Source organism: Callithrix jacchus, chromosome 7 (genome assembly GCF_049354715.1).
Source record: "Callithrix jacchus isolate 240 chromosome 7, calJac240_pri, whole genome shotgun sequence".
Classification (NCBI taxonomy): domain Eukaryota; kingdom Metazoa; phylum Chordata; class Mammalia; order Primates; family Cebidae; genus Callithrix; species Callithrix jacchus.
Genome location: NC_133508.1, coordinates 92,264,663 through 92,282,428, shown reverse-complemented (window position 1 = coordinate 92,282,428; position 17,766 = coordinate 92,264,663). Strand labels below are relative to the sequence as shown.

General features: G+C 35.4%; 1 protein-coding gene across 8 annotated transcripts in view; it reads left to right on the top strand.

Annotated features, from left to right (window-relative positions):
• Positions 1-17,766, top strand: part of USP24 (ubiquitin specific peptidase 24) — a 154,449-nt gene that overhangs the window by 71,371 nt on the left and 65,312 nt on the right. For all 8 annotated transcript variants that reach the window (XR_013520109.1, XM_078331960.1, XM_054236291.2 and 5 more), the window contains 14 exons: positions 2,064-2,171; positions 2,807-2,956; positions 3,543-3,674; positions 4,491-4,602; positions 6,426-6,502; positions 7,489-7,629; positions 7,812-7,865; positions 8,881-8,996; positions 11,793-11,859; positions 12,084-12,194; positions 12,904-13,002; positions 13,122-13,295; positions 17,218-17,303; positions 17,461-17,554. Coding sequence is in view for 7 of the 8 variants with exons in the window: in XM_078331960.1 (XP_078188086.1) it covers positions 2,064-2,171; positions 2,807-2,956; positions 3,543-3,674; positions 4,491-4,602; positions 6,426-6,502; positions 7,489-7,629; positions 7,812-7,865; positions 8,881-8,996; positions 11,793-11,859; positions 12,084-12,194; positions 12,904-13,002; positions 13,122-13,295; positions 17,218-17,303; positions 17,461-17,554 (1,521 nt within the window). In the remaining variant the exon portion in view is untranslated. The remainder of the gene's footprint in view (positions 1-2,063; positions 2,172-2,806; positions 2,957-3,542; positions 3,675-4,490; positions 4,603-6,425; positions 6,503-7,488; positions 7,630-7,811; positions 7,866-8,880; positions 8,997-11,792; positions 11,860-12,083; positions 12,195-12,903; positions 13,003-13,121; positions 13,296-17,217; positions 17,304-17,460; positions 17,555-17,766) is intronic.

Genomic DNA, 17,766 nt, shown 5'->3' with positions numbered 1-17,766 from the left:
AATATTAAATAAAAATATAGTCATTATAATTGACTTCATTGGCCACGATGATACTTTTTAATATATTTGCTTATTGCTGAAGAGTTCATATTTATGTCCCAATTTTGCAATCCTTTGGGGAAGGTATCTGTTTGGATATAAACCTTACAATTTCTATTATTGTCATTTTACAACTTTTACAGTGTAGTCGGAAATATTCTAGCTAATTTCACAAGTAGTTGGCTTTTATATGTATACCTTATTTCTGTGATTCTAAGATGCCAGTGATTGCAGCCTCCATCTCAGACTTAATAAATTTGCAAAGAAGAGAAAAGAAACTGCTCATTTTGCAGTTACGGCCCACTGGTTTAGGTTCTTAATCAGAGGTTGAGTCTAAGCCTTTTTTTGAACAATTATGAACAACTTCATAGGAGCACACTGCTTTGCATTATATATAGTAATACTTTGAACGTCTCTGAAATCTTTTTTTCTTAGGCTGTATAATTTTGAGGCATGTTGATGAATATGGAGTTTTGTGTGCTTGTTCTCTTTTGTAAAACTCAAGCTGCTTTTTTTCATAATTGAGTTGTGTACACTGTTACAAGTTAAACACCTTCTCTCGAAATAAAGTGCAGATTAGGACAGAGAGACATTTACTGCTGAGTGGTATAGCCCTTCAAAGAGTATGAGTCTGTCATCTCAACTTCCCCTGGCTTTGGAAAATTCTTTAGTGTGAGACCACTGACCATTTTATTTTAATTGTGTTGGTGCACACAACTGGTTAGTCAATGCTGCATTAGGGTGTAATCTTTTTCATAATATTTAAGTAACAAATTAGTGATCCAAATTTAAGTGAGAAAGCCATTCTTGTTTGGTACTACCTATACCAGATAACAACTGAAATGACAGGTAAATGAACAAATACCTTTTGTGTACAGCTAAGTTTGCACATACTCAGGTAAGCACAGCTATATAAAAGCTTACTTCTGTGCCTAGTGGCTAGTGAGTTTCTTTTGACATAATTGTTTAAGGTGTCAATTTCAGAAATGTTAAAATATATGAAGTCTGTGTCTTAGAATCTAGGAAATACGGTATTTGCTGATTGATGATTGGCTGATCTCTATGAGGCAAGGAAAAAAGTATTGTGTAACAATAACTTGCTCACATGTACATATTCAATAGTGAGATGTTTATCTACAAAGATACCAAAAGTATATTTCCCCTCCACAAGGGTCTTCATCTTACACTAAGGCTCGATAGAACAAGGAGGCTTTAAAACAAAAATTTTAGCCTCTGAAGAATGCTGAGGACTTAAGTTTTTACCCAGCTTTTTGGTTAGAGATTTAATAGTCATGTTTAAACTGAAATTTTTACCAAATTTTGAAATTTTATATTTCGAAAGATGCTATTTATTAAAAAGCAATTCTCTTTATAAAGAGTATTACACGAACAGTAGACTTTTTAGATTGTACTATGAAGATCTGGATTGTCATGTAGCAGTTTCAGAAATAATATGTTTGAAAAATGTACCGTATAAGTGTAAAGTGTCTGTAATAATAAAAGTAGAATTACCTCTTATGAAAGTGTTTTAACTAGGAAATACAGATTATGAATATTTTCTTTAGTATTTAGACCACTCTCAGTGCCTTGATCCTATCGTTGGTATCTTAATCATAAATTATAGAAAGCAATATTCTTACTCCACCATCCAGTTCAGTATTATCCAAGTTAAGCTTTGGCCATCAGTTTATTTTGTGTCAACATGACTTAGCAGCCTGTGCTACTTAATCTATCCTCTGAAGTTGCTAATTCCTTGTTGTCTGTTTTTTGCTGATGTACCCCTGTACATTTACTGTCACTTCACATCCACTCCTGTTTGCAGTTCTTGGCCTTAGGAAATTGCATGCAGAATAAGAAGTTGAAGACTGATTTATGAGTGCATGGAGATGAGCTAAATGGTCAATATAAAGCGTGAAATAAAATGTGTAACAGTAAACCTGATTGACTTGGAAGTCTTTTATAGCTAATAAATGAATCTGCTGTTTATTCTAAATTTAATTAATGTAACTTCTTTTTAACTCTAGTCATCTCAGCTTAATAATCCCCAGTTTGTATGGGTGGTACCAGCTTTGCGTCAGCTCCATGAAATTACTCGCTCATTCATAAAACAAACTTATCAAAAGCAAGACAAGGTAAGGGTATAGCTATTTTTTATTTTATACAATTACTTGCATAACCTTATATAACAAAACATGACTAAAGTTACTGAGTTTTTAGTCACTATTTTTTTTTTTGGTTATTAATATAATTCACTTATATCATTTAGTAATCTTGAGTTTAAGCATCACTCTGCTTTCATTTCTGTGGAACTTTTTATATATATATCTCCTTAACTCATTTCCTTTTTTTTGCTTAATTTTGAAATAAGCCAGTTTTTAAAAGTTAGAATGATATTTTAAAAATTGGTTTGAAAAGATTATAGAGCTTGTTTTATAAGACAAAAGGATTAGTTTGCTTAAAGTACTAAGTTTCCTCAGTATATAGACTTGAGAAGAATGATCCAGAAAAGTAGACAGGAAGTGAAATAGTTATTTTTAAAGACTTTTTTTTTAAATCAAAGGAATATTTTTAGATGTAAAATGTTAGTAAAGAAATTTATTTTCTAGTAAATGTACAGATTGATTTTATTTACTTGTATGTAGGAAATATTGAATGAGGAAATTCTTATGTTTGTCTCACCTAGGACTACATCCTTAAATAGCAGTATTAAACCAACAGAATAACTGCAAGTTCTCACTACCACTTTTTTTGTTTTGTTTTTGCCAAGAGCATCATTCAAGACTTGAAGAAAAATTTTGAAATAGTGAAATTGGTAACTGGAAGTTTGATTGCTTGTCATCGGCTTGCAGCTGCTGTGGCTGGGCCGGGAGGCTTAAGTGGCTCGACGCTAGTGGACGGCCGGTACACTTACCGGGAGGTATCAGGCCTTGTGTTTTTGCTTCATGATTCACAGCATTCATTTGACCTTTTTATACTTGTACTATAAAAAGAATTTTTGTTAGCCATAACTATAAAGAGGTAGTACGAGGTTATCTTTGTAGTGATGGAACAGTTTTGTATTTTGGTGTTTGTGGGTTATCTTTCATATGATGAAAGAATAAACATCTTTTTTTTGTCTTTGATCTGAAATAATGTTAATTCTGTGGGTAATGGGTTTTGTTTTTGCAATCAATTAATTAGTAATATTATTGTTTTTTTTTAAATTAGGGAAAAATCTTAACTCGTCACTTGTGAGCTTATAGTATTTTACTTTGAGATTGCTGAAATTACATTTTATTGACACCCAAAATCAACCAGATTTCTAATAGACTTGAGATAACTTCTATTACATTATACTACCAACTTGTAAACAGATCTTTATTTTTAATATTTACTTTACCCTAAATTATATGAAAAAGGACTAAGTAAAACTGTTGTTAAAATTTAAAGTTTAGTTTTCTTTTAATGTTGCTTTTAGGAATGAATGCCTGGAGTTAACTAAGTAGCATTATTTCTTTTTGCAGTATTTAGAGGCACATCTAAAATTTCTGGCGTTTTTCTTGCAAGAAGCCACTCTGTATCTGGGTTGGAATCGTGCCAGGGAGATCTGGGAGTGTCTTGTGACTGGCCAGGATGTTTGTGAATTAGATAGGGAGGTAAGAAAATGGTATTGTGGATAAAGGAAGCAGAAATATTACATCGTTCACTTTTTCTGTGTGTCTCACATCTTCTAAATATTTATATTCGGTTTATATATGCATAAATAGTATGGGCCAAGAACTGAAAGTGCTGAAAAATGTTTTATATAGTATATATTCATGATAAAAATAAATGTTCAAGTTCTTTGGTAATTTTGATACCATTCTCGATAAAATACCAAATTTAACCAAATAAGTATACATAAAGAATTCTAGATATATTTTAAGTTCTTTTCCCCTCCACATGAAACTAATTTTAAGTTACCAACAGAAAACTTTGAGTTCCTATAATGATGTTGTACCCCAAAAACAGTAAAGAAGAATTGGTCCCTGGACAAATTTTTTAAAACTATAATTAAACAGCCAAAAATAGATTAAATCAGGAACAAAACACCTACCTTGACATTTTCTAACAGTAAATTTCATTTTCCTCATCTTATTTGACAGAATAATATTAACTATTTTATAGACTTGTCAAAAGGGTTCTATGTGACAGTGCCCAGCATAGTGCCTGGCACAAGCAGGCAGTAAATGTTGATGGAAAACCCAAGTACAAAATCCAGTGAAAAATATGAGTAGATATTTTCATTATCTAGAGAAAAGATTGCTAGTAACTGCTTCATTTAATTTCAGAATTCCAAGCATTTTAGCTTTGAGTGGTATTTTGACAATATAAACATTTGAAGTATTAATTTACCTTTACTTTTCCAGTTTGGAATATGTATTTGCCTGCAATAGATCTTAGTTATAGAGTAATACTGTCTTATTCCACAGATGTGTTTTGAATGGTTTACAAAAGGGCAGCATGATCTTGAGAGTGATGTTCAGCAGCAGCTCTTCAAGGAGAAAATTCTTAAATTGGAGTCATATGAAATCACTATGAATGGTAGGAAAAAACTTTCATTTTTTTTCAGTACTTTTAAGTAAGAAGTGTTATTGTTTCATTTACCTGTAATCTCCTTCTCAGAAGCAACTAAACAGTTAGGAATATCCAGAATTTTTCTTGTGCATATAAAGATATATTTAGTACTCAAATTCCTTTTTACATGAATGGAATCTTATAATTAGTGTTTAAATCATATGACCTGCTAGATCAAATTGTCTTTTTAAAGGATTCAGAATAATATGAACTATTTATAGTTCATATTATTAAATTAAATTAACTATTAAAGTATGGAAATCCTTCTCTCAGGTGTTTCTTTTAATTGAATTCTTAAATTGAGATATAATTTACATACCATAAAACTCACTTTTTAAAGTGTACAATTGGTGGTTTTTAGTGTATTCACAAAATTATGTGACCTTCACTCTGTTCCAATCCCAGAGTATTTTCATCACCCCAAAAATAAGCCCTATACCCATTAATAGTCACTTTCCATTCCTTCCTTTATGCAGCCTCTAATCTATTTTCTGTCTTTATGGATTAGCCTAATATGGACATTTGATATGAGTGGAATTATACAATGTTATCTTTTGTCTCTGGCTTCTTTCATAATGTTAAGACATAATGTTTTCACAGTTCGCCCAGGTTGTAGCATTTATCAGTGCTTTGTTCCATTTTATGGCTTTGTAATAATCTGCTACGTGGGTTTAGTGGATTATTATAAAGGATATTTTATTTATAAATGGATATTTTATTTATCCATTCATGAGCTGATGGACATTTTGATGGTTGCCACTTTTTGGATGTTGTGGTTAATACTGCTATAAACATTCACGTACAAGTTTTTCTGTAGTTGTGCATTTCTCTTGGATGTGTATCTAGAAGTCAGATTGTGACATATAATTAACCTTTGAGGAACTGCCTGTTTTGCAAAGTGCCACATTACCTTGTAATCCTACCAGCAATATATGAGGGTTCCAGTGTCTTCACATTCTTACCCATACTTGTTATTATCTGCCTTTTTTTATTTTAGACATCCTAAGTGGTTATAAAATGGTATCAGAATTACATGGGTGGTTTTTTGTTTGTTTGTTTGTTTGTTCATTTGTTTTGAGACAGCTCTGTCACCCAGGCTGGAGTGCAGTGGCACGATATTGGCTCACTGCAGCCTCCACCTCTCGGGTTCATGTAATTCACCTGCCCCAGCTTCTGAGCACATGCCACCATGCCCAGTTAATTTTTATTTCTAATAGATTTCTGTATTTTTTTTTTGTAGTTTTAGTTCAAGACCAGCCTGGCCTGACCTCAGGTGATCCTGACCTCAGGTGATCCACCTGCCTCAGCTTCCCAATGTGCTGAGATTACCATGCCCGGCCAAATGTAATAGTTTTAATTTGTACTTCTCTAGTGACTAATTATATTAAGCATCTATTTGTATGTGCTTATTGGCCATTTGTGCATATTCTTTAGAGAAGTCTTAAAATCTTTTGCCTATTTTAAAATTGGGTTGTCTTTTTATTGTTGAGTTGTAAGAGTTCTTTATATATTCTGGATACTAGCTCCTTATCAGATACTTGATTTGCAGGTATTTTCTTCCATTATGTGAGTTGTCTTTTCACTTTCTTGTTAATGTCATTTGAAGCACTGAATTTTTATTATATCTGATTTACTTACGTTTCCTTCTGTTGCTTCTGCTTTTGGTACCATATCTAAGAAACCATTGCCAAGAGTTTTATGGTTTTAGTTCTTGAACCACTTTGAGTCTTTTCATTGATTATCTGTGTTTCCTAGAGTACATTAATTTATTTGACATTCTATAATTACAGGTTTTAACTTATTTAAGACTTTTTTTGAAAATGTGAATCTTTGTGATCATCGATTGAAAAGACAAGGAGCTCAGTTGGTAAGTACATTATTCTCAAATCTAGATAGTTTGGATAATCTAGTATAACTTGATATTCAGCAAAAAAAAAAATGTGTTATATTTGAGAGATAACATGGATTTTTTTTTTTTGAGAATGGCATCTCCTTGACTGCCAGCTACCACGTTGATAACAGAGCTGCTCCTAGAGTATAAGGGAGGCTCCTTCCTGCACTACCATGCCTCACCAGCTACCCGGGAGGACACCACTCTCTCCTCACATCCCTCCGTTTCTGGCTGATCTAGGGACAGCCAGTAGCCTCCTTTGGCTACATGAATGCAGAGCAGGAATAGTTCACCTAAACTTCCAACTCCTCAGATCCAGCAATTCACATGTACCTAAAAAGCAAGCACAGTCTTCATTCTAGGATTGCAATGGCAGGGATCTGGGGACAAAAATTTAGGAATAGACAGTGAAGCAAGAAAACTAGGATCTACAGTTTATATTTATGTTTATACATGGCCTTTTAAAAAGTGGGGGCAAAAATTCACCTCTTTTTTCAAGTCCTTTTCATTCAGGATATGGCTTCCTGGGTGGTAAGAAAGCTGTTTCTTACTGAGCTTTAGAAAGACCAAATTGAGCCCCAAGAGTTAGTGACCACTTCAGGCTTGAGTGTGTCTCCTTTTGAAGAAAAGCTCATGAAAATGGTGCTCATCTCATTCCTGTTCTATTTCTTCTTCAGTAGCCTGTAAAACTGTATGTCCAGTTTGAGTTTAGGAATGTCGAAAGAGATACCGCCATACCTATCCTGGTACCCATGGAATTTGCCCAGTGCTTCTGTGGTTGGGTGCTTTTTAAAGTTCCATGTCAGTATAACGTTGTTTTCATATATAGTTGAGGTTTTGCACCTTAATTCATATTGAACTGAAGAGGTGTGGACTAATGGTGCAACAAAATAATTGTCTGTGATTTTGTAATTTTGTGATCTGGATATGGTTTATAATTTAATTTTTTTTCTTTTGAGCAGTATGTAGAAAAGCTGGAATTGATAGGAATGGATTTCATTTGGAAAATAGCCATGGAATCACCTGATGAAGAAATTGCTAATGAAGCTATTCAGCTAATCATAAACTATAGTTATATTAATCTAAATCCTAGATTAAAGAAGGTAGGTATCTAAGGAAAGAAGTTACTCATACACAAAAAGCAGAAAGTCATATATATATTGTAGTGATAAGCAATAATCCTTGACATGACCAAAAATTGGCTTCTTTAGTTTGATATTTTGTCCTGAATAATGATTACAATTAAATGTCAAGGACTAATTGTAATTTCTATATACTCTTTCAGGATTCAGTATCTTTACATAAGAAATTTATTGCTGATTGCTACACAAGATTAGAGGTGAGTAGCAAATTTTATTTAACCTCTCTTTGAAGTAAATGCTTTTTTTTCTTTTCCTAATTTTATATTTTTAGATAATCTATAATGCTGATGTTTGTGGCTGGATCCTATTGAAGAATTTATCAATAGTACCATATGTTGGCATAGAGGACAGATATTTGCCCAATATCTAAGTGTACTTTATAGGAAATTTTTCTCCCTCTCATCACCTGTCTTTCCCACTCTATCCACCTTCCTCCCATTTTGGAGTATAGGTACTGTCTTCAGAAAATAGGTTGTCTATACATTCCATATTTCTAATAGAATCTTTTTCTTTTTTTTCTATTTTTGTCTAGGAATTTTATACTAGCACTGGTTCTTTTCTTATTTTTCCCCATGTTTCATCTAGTTATACCATAAATGTTATTAAAACACAGCGGGACAGTTAGTAGTAGGTGGTATTGGTTGTCTTTGTCCATTAGAAGCCTGCTGTGTAATGCTATCTCACATGTATCTCTTTTATTTCTAGCATGATGGTTAAAGCATAAAATATTCATATTCAGTTGATATGCTTGTTTAAGTTTTATATCTAATCAAAAAATATTTAAAAGCTTAAAATGCTGCTGCCTCCAAATTCCAATAAGTTAAACTTTCTGTTGATAACTATGTGCTAAAATATGTACAGTATTTTCCTAGTTGTGACTTCCAGCCAAATATGTCATCATAAAAAAAATTCAGGTATTCAAATACCCCAATATGAGATCCCATGTAAGTATTATCATATGTAGGGCACTAGTTCTCAGCTGGGGCATATTTTACCTCTGGGGGTCATTTGGTAATATCTGGAGACATTTTTGGTTGTCACAACTAGAAGCATCCTACTGGTCCCTAAGTAGGTAGAGGTCAGGAATCCTATTAAACATCCTACAATGAATGCCCAGGACAGCCCTCTGCAATAGCAAATTGTCCTGTCCAGAAAGTCACTAGAGCCAGGTTGAGAAACCCTGATAGAGAATGACTGTTTGGTATTTTTTAGGCAGCCAGTTCAGCACTTGGTGGTCCCACTCTAACACATGCTGTGACCAGAGCAACAAAAATGCTTACAGCAACTGCCATGCCAACTGTAGCAACCTCAGTTCAGTCTCCATATAGGTAAGTGATCAGAAGTAAAAAATACACAACACACATACATCAGATTTTTTTAAATGATTGGTATTTTTTATGTAGGTTTTTCAATTACTGATTTCCTCATTTTATATCATAATTTTTTGCAAGCCATCATAATCCTGAGAATTACATGTTCCCCATCATACACCCCTGAATCTGTCTCTTTGGAAGTTCTGTGTGTAGGTCATCACCAGAACCACCCAAGTACTGCCCTGTCCCTACCCTTCTACTTGGTGGACAGGTCCTCTTGTTTTAGTTTTTATTTGATTCATTTTACTTTTATTCTATATAGTATGAATAACTTACTGTTTAGAATGAAATACCATATACAAGACTGATTTTTGTTAAGTTTAAAATATTTACTTAGATCTTCTCATTGAATAGTCAAACTCAGGGCATAAATAGGGTAAGCAGAATGAAGTGGAAGATGATGATTAATCAAAATTATGCATTATAATATAATCATAGTCACTAAAATATTCAAATAATAGAAGTATTTTTCAAAATAATTTTTAGTGAGAACTTTATCCCCAAATGTTTGTGCTAAAACTTTAAACTGAACATTGTTTCTTAATCACATTGCTATGTTTTTAGTTTTCAGATACTCTTGATGAAATCTGAGTTTAGTGTCTCCTGTAGTTCTTTGATATCAGAGAACTACAGGAGACTCAGAGAACTACAGGAGACACTAAAGTCAGATTTCATGAACGGGAGATATAGAATAAACAATGCATAATTTGGAACATTAGATGGAAGGAACTAAAGTACTTTTGTGGAGTTTTTATGATCCTCTGCTGGTAAGCAGCACCATGTCATTGTTCCCCAGGAAACTGGTGAGGGCTCTGAGAAGGGCTTACTCTCCGTACCTCACTCTGCTGCTGCCCTCTAGTGATGGGTACTCATAGAGTCTTTCTCTACTCCAGAATATCTACTTATTCTTATTCACAATTGGGGATTGTTAAAGCCTTCCTTTAAAAAGGGGGAATCAGGGCAGTAAGTCCCTTCCCCTATTCTTCTTTTTAAAATGAATTGAATACTGTGTCACCTTATTAATATGAAGGAAGCCAATAAACAGCCTTTTCAGACTTCATTTTTAAGTGGCAGAAATAATACAGATTCAACTGATGATAAAAACACTAACATGACTTTCACATTCCCACATTCTTGGAAGTATATCTCAAATAGACTTTCATTTAAAATGTATATTAAGAATTCCCAAGTACATGTTTGTAAGGTATAGTCCATCTCTGTGACTTAGTTCCTTAATGGTTCATTTATCTGATAAATTAGAATGTAAGTGTATTTATGTGCTATTGGGTTAGGATGTCCAAACTCTTGCTTCTTTAAATGAGTATACTTTTTGTTTTTTTCTCTTTACTAAGTGTTTTTTATTCTGAATCATTTAATATTTTGTGGACTATAGAGAAAAACCACATAATAATTTTAAAATATTCTTATTATAAACTCTAAATAGGGTTAATAAAAATATAGTTTCAAAGTCGAATTTGAACCAGGACATTGTAGTTTAACTCATTTCACTAGTTTGGAAATAACTTTTCAGTACCCCAAATTGTTCCAACTTGGGTTGGGGGGGGTTCTGTCATATATGCAGCGTTTCATAATACTGTCTATGATTTAATTCATTACTGAGGCATCATTAAGAAAACAGTTCACTCAGTAGTTCACTCATTTATGGACTTAGATATTTTCTAAAGATTTTTCATCTGCATTTCAAGTTCTAGTTCTTGCCCATAGACTGGAATAATTTAGAACTCTGTTAAATATATTTAATAGAACTGCTAAAATGTGTTTAACCAGCTGTTTTTAAGTGAAATTTTAAGTACTGCTAATCAGCATGCCAGACCAATTGTTAGAAAATGGTAGTACCTCTTTTCAGTTTTAGAAATATACCTCTTTGAAATGTGTTGACTCTCTGGAATGGAAAATGTTTAAATTAAGAGACTTGGATTTTCATTTCTTAATGTTAATACATGTAGTGTTCTCTCTCTTTTTGTTTTTTGAGACGGAGTTTTGCTCTTGTTGCCCACCCAGGCTGGAGTGCAGTGGCGCAATCTCAGCTTACCGCAACCTCTGCCTCCTGGGTTCCAGCAATTTTCCCGCCTCAGCCTCCCGAGTAGCTGGGACTATAGGAGTGTTCTCTTTAATAAAGTATGGGGCTGTGACTGTATAAACTGCCAAATATTGCAGTCTGATTATTTCAGATGTTAAGTAAGATTTCATAAGTCTTCAACCAAAAGAGACCTGAGATCTCATTTTCGGATAGCAACTTTCGTTTGTGTTATACTTACTGGTTTGTATTTGTCTTCTAATTCTCAGGCATTTCAGAACTATGTCAGATTTCATGTCTGCAGAATTGTATGTCATATTTTAGTTATGTAAGACTAATGAGAGCCAAACTCACTGATTTCATTCTTAATGGTTTAATGGACAGATAGGCCTAGGAACCCAGGTCCTCTGTTTATGGAATAACTGTTTAAAGAAATAGAAGAAAGAAAAGGAAAGGAAACATGGGAGGTACAGGCTTCTCCCTTATTCCATGTGTGTGCTGCAGCTATGAGTTAGTGGAACCACCTCCCCATTGGGTAAAAGAGAAGTTTAATATTTGCAAAATTCAGTCTTTGACTGAGTTTTAACTGTTACTGTGCTGTTATTGTGGTTTTGGGGCTGTTATTGTGGTTTTGATGAAACTAGAGTTGAGCTCAGATCGGTAATTCACTTCAAATACATTTCAAAATTCTTTTTGTTGTTGTTAATCCATAGATCCACTAAACTTGTAATAATTGAGAGATTGCTGCTTCTGGCAGAGCGCTATGTGATCACTATAGAGGTAAGCTACTTCTTGTTTTTTAAGACATGTGTTGCTTAGGCTGGGCTCAAACAATCTCCCACCTCAGCCTTCCTAGAACTGGAAGTTTAGCACACACCACCACACCCAGCTAGCCTCTCTTTTCTTAAAAAAGCATCTTCATTCATTATATATACATAGGTATGTATTTTTGATGTGTTTATCAGTGGTGCTGTCTATCTGATTTGACTTATATATTTTTAAAGGATTTTTACTCTGTTCCACGAACTATTCTACCTCATGGTGCCTCATTTCATGGACATCTTTTAACTCTTAATATTACCTATGAGTCTACCAAAGATACCTTCACTGTCGAGGTAGGTTTACATTAAAATCTGTAGCAATTTTCATGTTGTTTTATTATTTTCACAAAGCAGTCTTGATTGAGATAGCTGCATGAATAATCATTCTAAAGGCTGTTTGCAAACAGATGTAGAATAAATACCTGAAATGAAACTGTGGGGTACAGGCAGATACATAAATAAATACTATATAATGTCAGGTGGTGGTAAGTATTATAAAGAACAGATAAGAGTAAAGCAGGATACAGTGGTGAGGAGGGTGATAAGAGGGTGATGGGAGTGCACAAAATATTTTAGGAAAAGGTAGACAGGGAAGGTCTCTTTGAGGTGGTGACATTTGAGCATAAACTTGAGTAAATTGACAGGTTAAATGATGTTTGCTTGGAAGAACATTCCAGGCAAAGGGAGCAGCAGGTACAAAGGCAAACAAGGTGACTGGTGTCAGGGGAGTGCAGTGAGAAAGGCAAAGAGTGGACAACACTGCAGTAGAAGAAGGGCTTGTGGTCTCATTCCACGCATGATGGGGAGGAGGTGGAGTGTGGAATGGAACATTTAATTACAGAAGAAGGGAAGCCTCATGAGGGCAGAGGTTCTTGTCTTTAGGTTCTCTGCTGTGTTCCCAGCTTCTAGAACAGTGCCCAGTACCTAGTAGATGCTCAGTCACAGTTGTTTAAATGAATAAATAAATGAATTCTCTCACAACGTGTTTAATTTTATTTTACAGGCTCACAGTAATGAAACCATAGGGAGTGTCCGGTGGAAAATAGCCAAGCAGTTGTGCTCTCCTGTGGATAATATACAGATATTTACAAATGATAGCCTGGTAGGTTTAAAAAAGCAGTTTTTATGAATAATAAACAGATTATCATATAAACATTTAGCTTGATATGAATAATTTCCTCTTCCTTTCCCTCTCAGTAATTAAGAAACCACTTTTTGCAGCTGACAGTGAATAAAGATCAAAAGCTACTCCACCAACTGGGATTTTCTGATGAACAAATTCTTACAGTGAAGACTTCTGGCAGCGGGACCCCATCTGGGAGCTCAGCAGATTCTTCAACCAGCTCCAGCAGCAGCAGTAGTGGGGCCTTTAGTTCTTCATATGCCATGGAGCAGGTACTGGGTGATCAGTTGCAATTTAAAAACAAGAACTTAACAATCACTGTCTTTTTATGTGCCCATATGGGTTTAGATGATGATATCCTTTTCTCTCAGACAAGTTTTGACTCTTCCAAATGTATAACAAATACTGGGATTCAGTTGAGAAAAGGAGATACATAAGTTACCAGTCTTCTGAATCAATCACTGAATGATTCTGCCTGGTAACTCACTGTCCTCTTATGCATCTCTCTCTTCATTGATTCATTAGTTTTTTTTTCCTCTCTACTGTGTCATTCTCATTAGTGATCAAGCATGTTGTTTCTTTCATCTTAAAAAAAAAAAAAAAACTCTTCACTCAACTTCCACTGTCAGTTACTGCCCCATTCTCCTTCCCAAATCAGAGCTCCTGGAAAGAGTTGTCTAAACTTGTTTCCAGTTTTTCTTGTGCCGTCCTTTCTTGATAAGATCTTTTCCAGTTAGTCTGTCACCTCCACCTCTTAGTCCTCATCTTCTTGACATTTCATTGAAGCTGATACATGTGATCACTTCCCCTTGGAACACTCTTCACTTGGCTTTCAAGACTTGCTTGACTTTCCCCTGCCTCTCTGCCTGGGTTGTTGTTGTTGTTTGTTTGTTTTTGTTTTGTCTCATTTGCCTATTTCTCCTCATCTCCCTAATCTCTATACCCAAAATGGGAACGAGCTTGCAGCCCCATTCTAGATCCTGTATTCTCTCAGTGAAGTATAATGTTGATTTAGCATTCGGGAGAGCCATTTTACATTATATGTTTATACTAAATTTATGCTTGATTCAAATGCCTAAGTTTGTGTTAGTTTTAAATTCTTGCAATTGCTAAGACACCTCCCCTCTAGACCTTTGGAATCATGATTTCCAGAAAGCATTAAGAAGATAATAATCTAAAACTAGTCTTTGAATAGTTTCTCTCATTGACTGAGTCTTAGGTAACACTTTCTGACCACTTCAGAATATAAACAGGAGTAGTCCTGAATCACACCAGAGTCTAACAATTTATATGTCATGGCCCATACAAAACCTAGAATGGAGATTCTGAACAAAGTATGTATAGGTACAATATTTGGACCTCTCCATTATCTACAGTCATTCCCTTAATCTCATCCAGTCTCCAAACTCTGCATATTGTATATACATTGCTAACTGCCAGTTTTAGCTTTACGCTGAAGTTCAAATAAACAGATTCATCCACTTAACATCTCAAGTGTCTACTAGGCTATGTAATTCTAATTTATCCCAAATTGAGCTCCTTAGACCTTTTTTCCCATTACCTCAATCCTATCCCAAATCTCTTCTTCCCACAGTCTTGCTGTATCTCAAATGATGGCATCTTCAGTATTCTAGTTGGCTCAGGCCAGAATCTTTGGGTTCCTTCTTTCACACCCATGTCCAGGAGCAAATTCTTGAATCCACCTTCAGAATACATCAAGAATCCAGCTACTTTTCTCTACAACTACAGCTTGCACAGCAGTCTAGGCAATCACCATGCCTTACCTGGCATGTTTCAGTAGTGCCCTAACTGGTCTCACAGTTTCTGCTCTGACACCAGTTCAGTCTCTTCTCTACAGGGCACCCAGCGGCCCAGGATCTTACTAAACATAAGTCAGATTGTGCCACTCCTCAACTCCAGTGGCTCCTGTCTCACTCAGAATAAGAGCCAACCTTTACTGGGACCTTCAGGACCTTCCTAATGTGCCCGCATAGCCTCTCTGAGGTTGTCTCCTGTGAGCTGCTCCTCGCATCACTCCAGCTGCACTGGCCTCCATGTTGGTCCTCAAACAGTACGGTCTGTTCCCTGTGCCTGATATGCAGGAGCTGGAAACAGACCATCCCTGATATGCAGGTGGCTCACTCTTTCCTGATATGCAGGTGGCTCACTCTTTCCTGATATGCAGGTGGCTTACTCACTTTCCTCAGCTTTTACTCACATGCTGCCTTCTCAGCAAGCCTTCTTTGACAGTCTTGTCTAGATTTTCAGCTTCTTTCCTACCCCTATATTTCTTCTTATTTCCCTTCCCTACTTTATTTTTTGTTTAGCATACTATACATTTTATTTATCTTGTTTATCTCTCTCCCCCAATAAAATATAAGCACCACGAGGGCAGATTTTCTTCTATTTTGTTCACTGCTGCATCCTCGACACCTAAAACAGCACCTAGAATATGATAGGTACTCAGTCGATATTTGAATGACTTCATGAATTAGTTTATTTTGTACTTCTTTGTGTCAGGTTTCCAGGGGTACAAAGCTGCATAAGACTGTTCTGCTTTTTAGGCTTTTATGGTCTAGAAAGCAAGCTAATATAAAGCAAAGGTATTTAAAAGACATAGTGTTTTTCCCCCAAGGTTATTATGTATTTATTCCTTTAATTCCAAACGTAAGAACTTGTGTAAATGCATCTTATTTTTTCTTTGAGATGGAGTCTCACTCTGTTGCCCAGGCTGGAGTGCAATGGCACAGTCTTAGTTCACTGCAACCTCCGCCTCCCAGGTCCAAGTGATTCTCCTGCCTCAGCCCTCCTGTGTAGCTGGGACTACAGGTGCCTGCCACCATGCCCAGCTAATTTTTTGCATTTTTAGTAGAGATGAGGTTTCACTGTTTTAGCCAGGATGGTCTCACTCTCCTAACCTCGTGAGCCACTGTGCTCAGCTGACTGCATCTTTTTGATTTATAGAGCATAAACTTTACTAGAGATATCAAAGAACTCTAGTTGAGTTGTACTTAGGATTTTAGAATATTTGCGTATACACAATGAGATATCTTGGGGATGGGACCCAAATCCAAACACTAAATTTATTAATGTTTCATATATACCTTATATACATAACCTGAAGGTGATATTCTAGATCTTAAATAATTTTGTGCATGAAACCAGATTTTGACAGATCAGTCACATGAAGTCAGGCCTGGAATTATCAACTTACGGCATCATGTTGGCACTTAGAAAGTTTCTGATTTTGGAGAATTTCACTTTTCAGATTTTTGAATTAGGGATACTCAACCTGTGTTGGTATTGTGTGGATGTCAAAGTTAACTGTACTTCAAGGCTGGGTGTGGTGGCTGATGCCTGTAATCCTAGCAGTTTGGGAGACCAAGGCAGAAGGATTGCTGGAAGCCAGAAGTTCAAGACCAACCTGGCCAACATAGACTTCCATCTCCATTTTTTTTTAAAATTATATTTCATATATAACAAGAATTTTAAAAAGAAATCATACTCAGAATGGTATTATGGCAGCTAAATAACAACAGAAACAGTGTACATAGCATCTTCAAGTTTAATAATTTTTAACTATCTCATATTTATTCTGAATTTATTAAAAATCTTTCCACTTGTAAATACATTGTGTGATGTCTGATTTCTTAGTCCTTATAACCAGATAATAGTACTTTAATCACACCTGAATTTCTTTTGTGCAATTACACCCATTTTGTCTTTTCTGATCTTTAGGAAAAAAACATGGTAACTTCTTTTTCTCAGCTTAAATTACGTGTATCTATTGTTGTATGTGAATGTAGATACGTAAATACACTACTTTTGTTTTCATATCACTCACCCTGTTCTCTGCAGGCAAGCAGTGATTAGCTCAGTGGTGCCTGCTGTCTGTTATATTGATTACACATCCCCTCTGCTTTACCTCTCTTCTACTGTGCCTGCCTTTTGGTGCCTCAGTCCCTTCACTAGCAGGTGGCCAGGAGGAGGGAGAGCAAGTAATACACACTAGAAGGTAGTGATCCCTCATCTAGTATGCTCCCATGTGGTGTTCTTCAGTACAGACTTCATACTGCTTCCCTCAAGCTTTACAGTGACCAGTCTCTCAGAACTAGTATTTTTATTGTTTGTAAGTTTGATTAGGAAAGGAGGACATTCTTTTGTAAATTTGAATTTCTATTTTTTTTCCATCAGGAGAAATCCCTCCCTGGTGTAGTGATGGCTCTCGTATGTAACGTATTCGACATGCTTTATCAGCTCGCTAATCTGGAAGAGCCAAGGTAAATATAAATATTTGTGAGACTTGGCAGAAAGTTACTAACATTAGGGAGCCAAGTAACTTCACTTGAAATGCATTTTACTTTATATTGCATACTAGTGGACTTTGCTATTAAACTATGGCTTATATGAAAAAAATTTATCTTTGAAAAACTTCAGGATAACTCTGCGAGTACGGAAGCTCCTGCTCTTGATACCCACTGATCCAGCCATTCAGGAAGCCCTTGATCAGCTTGATTCTTTAGGAAGAAAGGTATGAGTATCTTTGCTAGTTATTTAACTAACATGGCAATTTTGTATCACAATTCAGTGACTGATGTCATATGATATCATCTTTCCCATAACGTTTTTTCTTCTTTTGAAAAATACCTTTGCCAGCCCAGTGCAGTGGCTCATGCCCATAATCCCAAGACTTTGGGAGGCCAAGGTGGGAGGATGGCTTGAGCCCCAGAGTTCAAGACCAGC